The 13,847-nt window shown below is 39.7% G+C and overlaps 1 protein-coding gene across 2 annotated transcripts in view; it reads right to left on the minus strand.

Annotated features, from left to right (window-relative positions):
* The window catches only part of PARD3B (par-3 family cell polarity regulator beta), a 1,056,812-nt gene that overhangs the window by 334,963 nt on the left and 708,002 nt on the right, over positions 1-13,847 (minus strand). For both annotated transcript variants that reach the window (XR_009520117.1, XM_060016243.1), the window contains exons 17-18: positions 7,333-7,539; positions 6,361-6,598 (exon numbers count right to left, since the gene is read on the minus strand). Coding sequence is in view for 1 of the 2 variants with exons in the window: in XM_060016243.1 (XP_059872226.1) it covers positions 6,361-6,598; positions 7,333-7,539 (445 nt within the window). In the remaining variant the exon portion in view is untranslated. The remainder of the gene's footprint in view (positions 1-6,360; positions 6,599-7,332; positions 7,540-13,847) is intronic.

Raw genomic sequence — 13,847 nt, forward strand, 5'->3', positions numbered from 1 at the left:
GAGTTATCTTTTTGCAATAGTAACACCAAAGAACACTGACCGCAGATCACCATAACAAATAAATAATAATGAAAAAGTTTGAACTACTGCATAAATTATGAAAATGTGACACAAAGACACGAACTGAGCCAATGCTGTTGGAAAAATGGCACCAACAGACTTGCTCGAGGCAGGGTTGCCACAAACCTTCAATTGGTGAAAAATACAATGTCTGCAAAGTAAAATAAAGTGAAACACAACCAAACGAGGCATGCTTGTAGTATATTTGAGCAAAACATGGACGAAACATAGATGCTTTATACCATTTGCAAAGTTTAGAAATAAAAGTTGCTGCCTCTGTGTTTTAAAAAATACCTTTGTCATTAGGGTTCATGATTTAATTTTTTCAGTGTAGAAACTGAACCAGTGTATGCCTGACGTATACCTGCATTAGCTGAGTTAGGAAGAAATAATAAAGAATATCCAACTGTGGGGCTCCGAGGAGCAGAGTTAAATATAAGCAGCTGCAAATCAAGTTCACCGTTCAGATCACAGACCATGTGTCTTTAAAATGTTTACTTCAGGTGTGAAGTATCATCACTTCAAAATGATACTTCAGGTATCATATATACTAAAACATACACAATTTGGGTTACCTCTTTGTTATAACTTTACGTGAAACTGGTTTAAAAATAATCTTCCCATATTCATATGCTGCAAAAATGGAAAAAAAAAAAAAAGCAGGAATAAGGTGATTTGGCATTAGTACCCCAGCGTGCTAAGTTCTGATAACATATCTGCTGGAAATTCAGTGTAGCCTGTGCAGATGCACACTATATCAGGCTGGTAGCCAGTTACTGAGGGTGACATGACACCATCCCTTCTGATTCTACCTTCTTCATAGCACCTACTAGAGCCTGAAATAATCTCATTTATTTTGAGTGAGTTGTTTATTCTCTCTCCCTCACTGGAATATAAATTCCATAAGAGCCATGGCCAGGAGGTCTTGTTCAGCACCATATAAATTGACTGTTGATTCCCTCGAGGCAAACATCGCACCACTCCCTAGGAAATTCATTGTTATAGATAGCTTACATGTTTTGTTTTTGGTTTAAACTCACTACAAGAAATTCAAAAGTCTTTGATTTTTTTCTTCCTTTGTGAAGATAAAAGAAGTACATTAAAGCAGAGATTTCCTGCTGTATGTCCAGTGCCTAGAACAGTGCTTGATGCAAAGTAGGCCTTCAATAAATGGTGTTAAATAAATGAAGAATAATTGTGAATGTGCTTGGCAAAGAGGAGGTATTCAACAATATTACTGATCAAATGAATATGGGCAAACATACTAAAATCAGAAATGAAATTCCGATTGGCAGGCTTTACTCTTTGTTCTTTGTTAATCCATTAAAAAAGGAGTTTCCTGGGCAGACCAAGGGTATAGAGAAAGATACCTGATCGCCATCAAGCCTTTCCATTTAGGCTCCAGAACAAGTTGATAGACCAGAGGTTTTCAAAGTGAGTGGTCTATAATATCAAGAGGAGACAATAGCTGCTATGATGTAAAGGAATGGATTTTAAACACAAATCTGTGACAGAATTCAGCTTAAAGAATATAAGGGTTGACAAGGTTATTAAATAATTGATAAATCAAGAACTGACTTTTGAATTTCCCACTCTAGACAGGGCAAGATTTTCTTAGCCAAAAGATATTTTTCTTCAGTGCTTAGAAAACATCTACTAGACCCCAGGAAGGCAGGGTAGGGCTGACAGCCATGGGGCTGTTTTTGGAGGGGTTTGAACTTCACCCTTTGGCTGCAAGGAGCCACTGGTGGTCTTTTCTACAGGGTAGGGTCATGAAGAATACAGGAAAGACATAATGGAAAAATGTAAGCATCTTGATCCTCTAAACTTCTCTTTCAACAGCAGGTAACAGCATACAGGGAAACTACCAAAGTTGGTAGGTTTTAAGCTGTGTATTTTTCAATATACAATAATTCAATAATTTCAATATACAATAATTCACGGCCTGTGTAGGAGCCATAGTTGAATCTACCAAGAGGTAATTCTGCAATCAACAAAACACATGCCTACTGGAATCAGACAACAGATGTAAAGATACGAATTAATGAGACCCCCCATCATTTTTTCAAAACGACAGGAAGTAGGTTGAATGAACTGAGCTAAACTGTGCTACTACATGTCATCAACACAGAAGCGGCCAGTGAATATCAGAAAAGCACACAACACTTAGCTTCCCACAAGCAAGAGCAAAGCCACATCCAACTCCTCGAGATCCCTACAGCAATCAATCTTTTTTAAACAAGAAACTAAGTCAATAGCGTCTGAGCAACAGATGAGAGTTAAAGCAAAATCTGTTAGCTAATGGTAACAGCTATTGTGTTCTTTGTTGTTGAAAATGTGCAGGTAGCAGCGTCTCCAATACGCTCACAAACTCAGATGCAAAAGGCTATGGAAAACAGTTGCTATTTTTACACTGGAGGTAAAATCTAACACCACCTTTCGGATCTTAATTGTGCTTAAATAGTACAAGGAAACAAAATCCAAATTGCTAGATGTCTCAAGGATCTAGGACCTGTGATTTCTACCAGAGGAAAACACAGCAAATACTGGATGACAACAGGAAGAGCCAGCCCCGTATTCTGGGCAGTGGAGAATGAACCTGCCAAATCCCATCAACTGAAGTCAAATACAAAGTTCAGGCTTACTTTAATAATATTCTAGAAAATGGGATATGTGAAGCTCTAATAGTTTTTATATTTACAGACTAGCCAAATCCTTATAGCTTTTCTCCTTTAACACCTTAAAGAGGATTTTTTTTTACCTTACAAATTACCCTGATATTGTAGAAGTATTAATAATTATGATAATAGCTATATGGTTTTCTATTGATGATGCAAAATTTGCTATACACTTAGTGGCTTAGACAACAGAAATGGGCTGAAATTAGGGGTTGGCAGGCTGTGCTCCTTTCTGGACGCTCTCCAGAAAGAATGCATTTCTCTACTTTCCACCTTCTAGAAGCTGCCCACAGTCCCTGGCTTATAGCCCCTCCAGTCACATACTGTATTTCTCTGTACCTTTCTTCCATAGTCACATCTTCTTCTTCCGCCTTTAAGGCCCCTTGTTATTACCTTGGGCCCACAGGGGCAAATTCAGGATAATCACCTTATCTTAAAGGTCGGCTGAAGAGCAACCTTAATTCCACCTGCAACCTCAATTCTCCTTAGCCATGCTATATAACATACTCACAGGTACTGCAGAGCGGGACATGAACATTTTTAGGGAGGCCATTATTCTACTTACTGCAATAATTTACATTTACTGAATGTTTGTTACTTGCCAGGCACTGTTCTAAGCAAGTTACTTGTAATTAAGCAACTATAATTCTCATAATAATAGTAGATTCAATTGTTATTCCCATTTTTCAGATGACACAGAAAGAGATTAAATATTACAATAACTTGCCCAATGTTACCTAGAGAGAAAGCAGAGGAACCAGGATTGGCATCAGAGTTACACATACAGAGTCTGCATTTTTAACCTCTGAACTCCATGACTGCAAAGGTGACTCTCATCTAAATATACTGCAGTTGTACGTTACCATTATTATCAAGGATGATTATCTAATAGCAGTCATAATAGTTACCCAGAATAAGGACAAGTTTAAAATTTTAAATGGCAAATGGAAATACAGAGTCTAAAGAGACCACCAGGAAAAACACCGTTTTTTTGAGGGGTATGTCCACTGGTGTTGATGTTATTTGTGTCCCTAAATGTCACTGTGTAGTTTCAAGGTCATATGTATGTACACACACACACACACACACACACACACAAACATTGAGAGAGAGAGAGAGAGAGAGAGAAAGAAAGAGAGAGAGAGAGAGAGAGAGAGAGAGAGAATATATATATGAATAACAGATATGGAATAGAACTTTCCATTTCTGTCTAAAATTTCAGTGGCATATCCCAAACTGAGAACATGTGATGACAAATACCACAAAGCATTCTTAAGAAAGACGTCTCCTAACGGTTTAATAAGAGGTGCTAAACTGGCCCATCAACTATCACCTCCCATCACTCACCTTCAGTCCATGGAACAGAAGGGTAGAGATTGAGAAATGGATTTTCTTTGCTGGGAAATTATAGGAGTAAAGGAAGTAATGGAAAGAGGTGCTTCCTCATCTCACTCCCAACAAAATAAGTAAGGGGGCAACGAGAAAACCCCTCAGAAAATTTGGAGGTAACTGTATAAAAGGAGACTGACATCCCATGTCGTACCTGTTTGCTTGGTGATCTGGAGATGCCAGGCTGGTTGGGGGATCTGTACGGCTGGTAAGGAGAAATGGAACAGTGGGAACAGGCTGCACTTCTATCATTTGGAGGGGCAAGAGTTTGGTAATTCTAGTGAGCCAAGCAGATGCTCTAGAAGGAAGTTGGACGAAAGCCACCTTAAGCTGACATCATCAAAGAAGTCTACCAGCTGGCTAAGGAGGCTCCAGAGTTGTGCTCCCTGAGGTCAAAGGGTCTCAGGAAGTCAACGGAAAAATAAATCTCCTATACCAGTGATTGGTGCAGTAAGGAGCCCCCTGAAAACTCCACAGAAGTGGCCCACAAAGAGCCCCAACTGCCAGATTACACCAGATACAGGCCTTTGTTTTAATAAAGTCCTTCCCTTCCCTTTGTCCCAGAGACGGAGAACCAGAAGAATGTGGAATCCTGCACACTGTAGGGCCCTCGCTAGGGCTGAGCCCTGCGGGGCCGGGAAGAAGAAAGCGCTGATTAACATCAGATGGTGCATGTTAGCCCCTGACAAAGAGGATGTTTTAACATCCAGAAGTGACCGGAAAGCCATCAGCCAGAAAACTGAGATGTCATCAAATCGTGGACATTCTGACAACACCAACAGGGTGTATTTGAAGGTAGCTGTAGGAGAAGAAAGAAAGTTGTTTTCTGATTGCACCCTGCTGAGCTATGCCTAGTCAATGGACTGACTGCCTATGACACCTTGTCTCTCAATCCCACTGAGTTAGACGGCAGTATACTAGCCTCCTTTGGAAAGTGAGGAAAGCAAGGCTCAGGGAAGTTAAGTAACATGTGCGATGCCCAGCAGCTTGTGTATGAGGGTCATGGGTTCAGATCAAGGCCCTCTGACTCCAGATGCGATGACATCTCCACTGCACCTCACTGCCTCTGACGACTAATGTGCCCACAGACCTGGCCATGGGCACACCTAGAATCATGGGGGCGGGGGTGGGAGTGGGGTTGTGGTTCATCTAACCTGTCTTCTCTAATTCAAAGGCGGTGTTCTAGAGGTCACAGTTGAGGATTCCCTCACCTCTTGCTTTCCCTATGTTGATGGAAGAAGCCTTTTCTTTATCCACATAATGCTTTGGTACCTAGGGCTATAGGCGTAGCCCATGCCTCTACCAAGTGTTGGCTTTTCTTTGACATACATTTATGACAGCTTCCCGTCATCACCATGAGCATCAGGAGCCAACCAAGTGGCTCCTCCTGCCTCTGCAGGAAAGGATCAGCACAGTCAGCAGTTAGGATTGTTAGGCATCTACATATGACCCAGCAATCCCACTCCTGGGCGTATATCCAGACAAAACTATAATTCAAAAAGATACATGCATCCCAATGTTCACAGTAGCACTATTCACAACAGCCAAGACATGAAAACAACCTACATGTCCCTCGACAGATGAATGGATAAAGAAGATGTGGTACATATATACGATGGAATACTACTCAGTAATAAAAAGGAACAAAATAATGCCATTTGCAGCAACATGGATGCAACTAGAGATTATCATACTAAGTGAAGTAAGTCAGAAAGAGAAAGACAAATACCATATGATGTCACTTATATGTGGAATCTAAAATATGACACAAATGAACTTATCTATGGAACAGAACCAGACTCACAGACATAGAGAACAGACCTGTGACTGCCAGTGGGGTGGGGGGAGAGTGGGGGAGGGATGGATTGGGATTAGTGGATGCAAACTATTATATACAAAATTTATAAATAACAAAGTCCTACTGTATAGCACAGCAAACTATATTCAATATCCTGTGATAAACCATAATGGAAAAGAATATAAAAAAGAATATATATATGTGTGTGTGTGTGTGTGTGTGTGTATAAAATTGAATCACTTTGCTGTGCAGCAGAACTTAACACATTGTAAATCAACTATAATTTAAAAAAAGATTTTTTAGGCATCTAGCTGAAGAGGAGGGAAAGCTTGCATTTGTTTTTTTTGAATGCACACAAATGAGTGATTTCATCAGCAGAAACAAAACAAAATAAAACAAAACCATCCCAACTTTGCCTTCAAAGCAGGTCCCTACCTCAGCATGGCACCAAATCCCTTCCTCTTTATTTTCCTTTCTGGATCTTCATTTCCCTCTTTCTGCTTTTTCACCTTGACTTTGAATTTGCCCTTTTCCTTCTTCTTCTCCTTTTCTTTCGGTTTTTTGACTTTCCTGGCTTTATTTTCTGCATTCTCTAGCTCAGAGTTCCCCTGAGGGGCAGATTCATAATTCAGAGCTCCTTGGCCAGAGTGAGAGCTCTTATCAGACAGACCATCTGTACAGAGAAAAAAATCAATACACATGGTCAGGGGCACTTACTGTTAGTATCTCAAGAAAAGTTAAAATGTAAAATACAGAATAATGAATAAAGGCACTCCGGAGTTCTACCCTGCCACGAGGCTACGCGTACCCTTTGAAGAGACAACTGCCTAAATCTGGTTACTTCAAGCAAGGTTTGCTGCTGGGAGTGGGGGACATTGGTTGCTTAGCCAGTAGTATAAAAGGTTTGATATGTGATGAAACACTGATCTCTCTCAAAGCAGCTTGTTAACCTTGATCAGCTCAGAATGCCGATGTGCTGGGAAACAAACAGGGTGAGTTTATTTCCAGGAGAAGTTTTTGAGTCCAGCTATAACCGGACTGCTTCTACCCAATTAAAGCAGTCAGTCCTCGTGTTGAGGCTGCATCTAATGACTTGAATAATAATGTCAAGAGATGCATACTTAGTGCTCCTGCCCTAAGGGTAAATGACAGTTGGTCCTTGTAGGAAATTGAAGGAGAACATTTCTTTGGCGGTTGCACTGTAAAATAAATCACATGTTGCGTTATCTAGTTCCATGTTCGTTAAGCCAAAGGGCAAAACATATCAGGGAAATGAATTACTTTTAATATCAAAAATATAATTGTGACCTTAAATCACTTTTCTCTGTACTTAAGCACCCATTCTTGCCTATGATTCGCAGATAATAAGGAGAGGAAGAAACCATTTCAGCAAGCTCGTTGCCCTACCAGCTTCTAATTCTTCGGGTCCATCGTAAGATTTGTCAATGGCTGCTCGGAAGCTCTCGTTGCAGCCTCGGCCACGGACCACGTGCGGCCGGGGCCGGTGGAAGGGAAGTTCGTTCTTCCTGACCTCGGCAACTGCAGTCTGCAGGCTCTCCAAGGAGCTGGACTTTTTCAAACCCAGAGTTGGACCGAAATCTTTGCTTGGAGAGTCTGGAAGAAAAAAGGGCAAAAGGTCACCCTTCCCCTAATGAGGCAGTGGGGTGGAGTGGGAAGGCTTGTTGTTGTTCTATCTCAAAAAGGGAGGAGGGGGGTTAAATGGGTGGGACTTGGTGTTAAACCCCAGCGTTGCCGCTTTTTGTGACTTTGAGCAAGTACTTTGACTTCTCTGAGCCTTCGTTTCCTTTTCTATAAAGTTGTGGGAAGATTTAAAATGATACGGCATATATAGAAATAAATATGCATACGTATATATATACATGCACACGTGCACACACGTATACATGACTCTGAAAGGCTATAGCGGTCTGCAGAGATTATATGCGTGAGCGTATGCACACACACACAGTTGCACACACATACAGAGCACCTAACAGTGTTTCTCTCACAGTTCTCATTCCAAGCGCTCCCCTACATTGTAGCTTTTATTATCTCCAACATTGTTTTTATAATTATTAAGTAATGTATTATGCACAGAAATCAAAGAGCATTGAAGTGATTGTAATTTTTATGGTTAAACACTTTACCATACTCTAGCGCTCTTACTGTACGGTGAATGCAATTTTTTTAGTTGACAAAGCAAAGCAAGAAAGAAAACAACTTTTCTGTGTCAGTGCTTACTGTTCCAAATGTATTTCTATTTGGGTATCTAGGAAAGAGGTAGTTTTCTTTATATGACATAATATTCCAAAAGAAAAACTAGGTGAAGTTGAATAATGTGTGTTCTGATACGTAATATTTTTCATGTGCACTGTTTGTCTTGCCCTGCCACCTGCCCCTTTTCACCCATGCCTTGACCCCCATTCCCACCCACAGCCAGGCCCCTAGTTGTCCGTAACAAGATTAGGCTATATAAATACCAGCAGCACAAGGATTATTTTAAAGGTGGAGGGAATTCTAGCAGGGCTCTTTTCCACCAGGGCCAAAGCTCATGATCCTGTCCAGTTACAAAGATTACTGCCATGAAGGGGTTATACGTACATTTCTGGAAATAAACTACTTTGCAGTTTTTTAGTAGATACAGATTGAGTACATATTAAGGATTGTGTACATACAGTACCTACTTCAATGCCTAGCATATAGTAAGGCTCAGTAAACAGCCCTATCTTTTCTTACTATGATCAGTATTTTTGCTTCTACTAATGCTGCCATCATGAACATTATCACTAGGTAATACAAGGGATACAAAAGAAGTACAACAAAGGTATAATGACTATATAGACACGCATAAAGTTAAAAAAACAAAACAGCAAAACACACCCTCCCATATATTGTGAATATGTTAAAAATAGTCAAAATAATGACAATAATGCTAATAACTAATAATGCAGAGAGTGCTTAGCCCTGTTCTAAGTGCTTTACCTAACTTACCCTAATCCTTACAGTTGTGCTACTGCCAAAATTGTTCCCATTTTACAAATGAGGAAACTGAGGCACCGAGCAGATAAATACCTAGTCTAGAGATACACACTTAATAAGCTTCAGAGCTGGGAACTGTCCTCGGGCAGCCTAACTCCGCCTTTTCTGCTCTGTACTGTCTAAAGTTGTACTTGATCTCCACCCTCTACTTGACTATGGTCAAGCTACTTAAAATGGCCTCTAGTTTCCTCATCTCTAAAATAAGACCCTGAGCCTAATCAAGCGGACAAAATGCAAAAACTGGATGTTGTTTTACAGTTTCATCATTAACTTACAGGAGGCAATTTTGCACTTTGAACAATATACATGATGACAATAAACATTACATTTTTTTTTTTTTTTTGCGGTACGCGGGCCTCTCACTGTTGTGGCTTCTCCCGTTGCGGAGCACAGGCTCCGGACGCGCAGGCTCAGCGGCCATGGCTCATGGGCCCAGCCGTTCCGCGGCATGTGGGATCTTCCTGGACCGGGGCACAAACCCGTGTCCCCTGCATTGGCAGGCGGATCCTCAGCCACTGCGCCACCAGGGAAGCCCAACATTACATTTTATAGGCAACAGTGCATCATTAATAAATGCAACAGAGATCGGACTAAGCAAAAAAAAAAAATTATAAGGAATTTCAGGGACAAATTTCAGGTGCTACTTGCAAATCATAAATAGTAAGAATACATCATTACTAAATCCAGAAATAGGCATGTTTCTTATAGTCCCAGGAAGGAAGGTAAGTGGAAGAAACAGAAATTGAATAAGATCATTTCTGACAAGAAAACAAAAAGCAACATAGAGGCTCGGGGTATTAAGGCAACAGTAAAAGCTTTGGAGTTCACAGAAAATATTTTACACCATCACTCCCTAGGGATCTGACATGAAGTTTGGTGAAAACATGAAGATGAAAACTATCTGAGAAAGCCTAGTTCCTCTGTCAACAATAGTAACCATCTTTTATTTATTAATTGCCATTCAGGAGATTATATTAGAGCCCAAACTGTAAGTATTCACGTCAACCTTTAGCAATAAATTCTGGGGAACATGAAAGTGAATAAATCATCCAAGACATAAGGCATGTTATGTAAAAGGAGCTCATCTAAAGCTCAGCAAGAAGTCATATTTGAGAAGGAACAAATACACTGTTACTCGTTCAAAGCAAACTGAACATTAAGGATTCATGGACTTTGCAGGATTAATAGAGCCAGCAAGTAATTCACTTTACATAAATAGAAGTCACAAATTAGAAGTGTCAACTAATGTTGGCCAAAACTGTAATCTAGCTCTACTGGATTCAGCACATAGTAACACTAAAAGCAGAAAGGCGATTGAGTCTTGGTTACAAATGTGGGCTCAGGGATTTTCAGGCTTGAAAACAACTTTCTTATTTATTTCTAGGGAGTAAACAGGATATAGTGGTGGAAAAATAAAGACTGATGTTAGAGAGGAGGATCTGAAATCAGGAAAGTCCTTACCAGGACTTACAGGTGCACTGAACTGACTGAATTGAATCTCCACATGAAAAGGACCTTGACTAGAGTTCACATTTCCTTCACATGTCCAAGGCTTCTGAGGGAAGGTCCAGGTTACTGGTTCCGAGGGACTGTTATGTCAACTGATGGCATCAGCACTAAATGTCAACAAAACACTTGGAATAAAGCGTTTTACCGCACAAAGATCCTAAGTGGGCACAATCAACTGTCACAGTCAGTCCCCCTTCCCTACCCCTATCCTCACCAGTTCCAGCTTAGGTTGCCATTGCGTTGGAAATTCTGTAGCTTTCAGAATGGGAAGATTCACTATTTTAGCCTAACCATTTATACAAATCATGTTGTTTTCTAGGCTCCCACTACAAGCAGAGGTCTCTCTGAAGGGATAATAGAAAGCTCTGTCCTACTGAAGTCATCCCCAAGAGTGAGGACTCCTCACATTTTCACCTGTAGCTGATGTGATATTGATCGTGGCTGATTTTAAGCAATTACCTGAGAGAGCAATCTTTGAATACCACGTGTTATCAGTCACAAGGTGGTCTGTGTCCAAATTTGAGCGTTTACTTGTCCCATTTGGAGTATCTACAGAACTAATCTGAATATGATTTTTCAACAGTTTCCAGGCCAGTTTAGGTTAGTTGCAAATGCCAAGAAATAAATCTTTTCACAAACTTTACTAGCATGACTTTATTTTTTAAATTTATGACTTCTATGTTCAGTGACCATGTTCTCTAAGATCCAGATAAACTTATCTTCCTGTCAGAAACATGAAGTTGACATTCACAAATTTCTTGAAACAAATGATACAACGTTTATCAAAGGTACTAAAAGAGGGATCTTGCATGATAAAAGTTATCCTCAAAATGGTATAATGAAAATATTCTTAACGTTCCACGTGCCAAATTTTTCCTTAAAGTAAAAGTCTCATAAAGAAACATCACAGAAATAATTGTTTTAAAAGATGCTACAGCATTTTTGAAGATTTGCCTGTTCCCAAATGAAGGATTGGCTTGACGTGGTCCTGGAAGCCTTCCCCATACAGAGTCGAGGGAAATTTCAACCCTCAGACACATCCACTGCTCCCCACCATCCAGAAAAATACAGTGTTATGAAGAAACTGAACACTCAAGTCTAAAGACTTAAAGGATTCTGCCACCATTTCTCCCATGTGCATGAAACAAGTGGGGAGAAGGGCAGTACAGAGCTACTGTCAAGGTGGAGAGGGACCTCTATAAAACAGAGTCAAACCACTGAGAAACCACTGCCCCAGCCTTTCTAGGTAGAAAGTCCCATTTCAACAGACTATAAAACAAAAGGTCCCTCCCGGAGGATCGTTTGGATGTGGACCTCAGTTTTTCTGACCCAGTCTTGGGTTCCTGCCTCTGCCCTATAGCTGAGAACTGCTGTTGGTTCCCTGCAAGGCAGGTGATTAGAATAATAGAGAATAAAACGGTCTAGAGAGTAGTGATTAATAGTGAATGGTGAATAGTGAACGGTCTAGTGATTAATAGTGAAGTGGAGAGACTGTGGGACATCTAACACCCTCCCACTCTGCCACTTATTTCTTGAGTTATTAACCTTCCTGTGCTTTCCACTTCCTAATCTGTAAAATTTGGATAAGACGAGGATGGAAGAGCGTCTGGCATGTAATAGGGACTCATAAAGCATTAGTGATGATGATTGTCACTGGTGCTTTTGTATCAACTCTAAACATTTGAGTAAGTGGAGGTCTAGCACAATTTATTTGGTTCAATCTGCCACTGCATTTTAAAATACAACTATTCCTTCTGCAAGAAGCTGAAAAGGGCTCTATAAATAAATACCATCCTTCCTTTTTTATTCAAAAGTTAAACTGACTTTTTTTTCCCCAGACAACTCCTTACAGCTTTTTCTTCTGAAATAAGGTATATATATCCATCTGTTCATCACATACAGAGGCTATTCTTGGGAAGATTAATAGTGGAGTCTTGGATGCCCTTCCCCTTAGGTTATAATCATTTAATTAGTCTGAGATTTCATTGGCAATGTTTGAACTTCCCATTCTAGCATTAAAATCTTGCAATAAAAGAATGCCTTAATCCAGAAGACCAGTAATTGGATCATCCATTATTGATGAGATTGCTTCCAATACGTTCTTATTAAAACATAAAGAATTATTTGGGGGAAGGTATTCACTTTCATATACGTGGCAAGGTTTCCTCCAAGGTAGAGCTTTATAATTAACAAATACTCATGATAAATTAACAATAAATAATGTATTAATTTGCAAATTTCAATAACATTGATGGCCCTCAAGGCACTTAGTGAAAATTAATTATGTTAGAGCCCCTCCCCCTAAAATAAAGGAATTGTGCGCAGTAGTAAACTGGGGATCAAAATGATTGCAACGCTATCCGGGGGACACAGCATGAAACTTGAGAAGGCCATGAATTCGTCAAGATAGCTTGCTTTCATTAACAATTGGGCCTTGCCGTATTATGAGCAATGAACTTGGGCAAATACAATAGAAATGCTCTCCTTGCTTCATGGGGAGTTGTGATGTGAAATTAATAGCCTTAAAACTCTTTGAATGAAAAATTATTACAACTTCCAACTAGGAAGTCACAACGCCACTTTATTCTCCAACACATCTCACTGTCTTTTTATTTCAGATTACACTTACTGAAAATTTTGATTTTTTTTTAGTAGTTTCCCCTAGAGGCAAAATGTCTTATGTGCTTTAATAGATATCACTGCAAATCCATTAGCCCCAATTCCCCATAATATCCAAATGTATAATTTCCCAAATTATGTTATCTGTTAACTGTGTCCATAATGGGCCTAATTACCTTCTTGCCTATCTCAGTATTCCAAATATTGATCATCATTCCAAGCTTATCACAGTGCCCTGTTTCCTATTCATGTACCATAGGGCATAATGTATCTGGTTTATACATTATCTGCTGTCATTTGGGTCTCAGTTCTTTTACTGGCAATCTCCAAGTTCTCTAGGAGCAGAGTTTTTTTTCCTTTAAAAGTCTCGTATATCCCAGGGTCTTTTCCTGACATTCGTGTCAAAATGTTCAGAACTTCTCATTAAGATTCATATATTTGCATAATCTTTCCTACTCTGTCTCCAAACATTGTCTATTTTAAAGTGAAAAGATATAGAGAAAATTACGGGAAGATGAGGTGAACAAATACAACAAATGCTTTGATTGTAAGTGTGGGCATGGCCCTCCAAGTGACTTCAAACCTCTGCTAAGTGCTGCTGTACACCTTAATTTTCTTCACTAAAAATTCCCTCTTTTATAAATTGAAAGTCAAAATCTGATGCCATATTTTGGTTTCTTTCCTGAACTCAAATTATATCCCACAAATGTAATGAATAGTGAACATATTACACCAAAATATTCTCATGACACTTT

The sequence above is a fragment of the Delphinus delphis genome, chromosome 7, assembly GCF_949987515.2.
Source record: "Delphinus delphis chromosome 7, mDelDel1.2, whole genome shotgun sequence".
Lineage (NCBI taxonomy): Eukaryota > Metazoa > Chordata > Mammalia > Artiodactyla > Delphinidae > Delphinus > Delphinus delphis.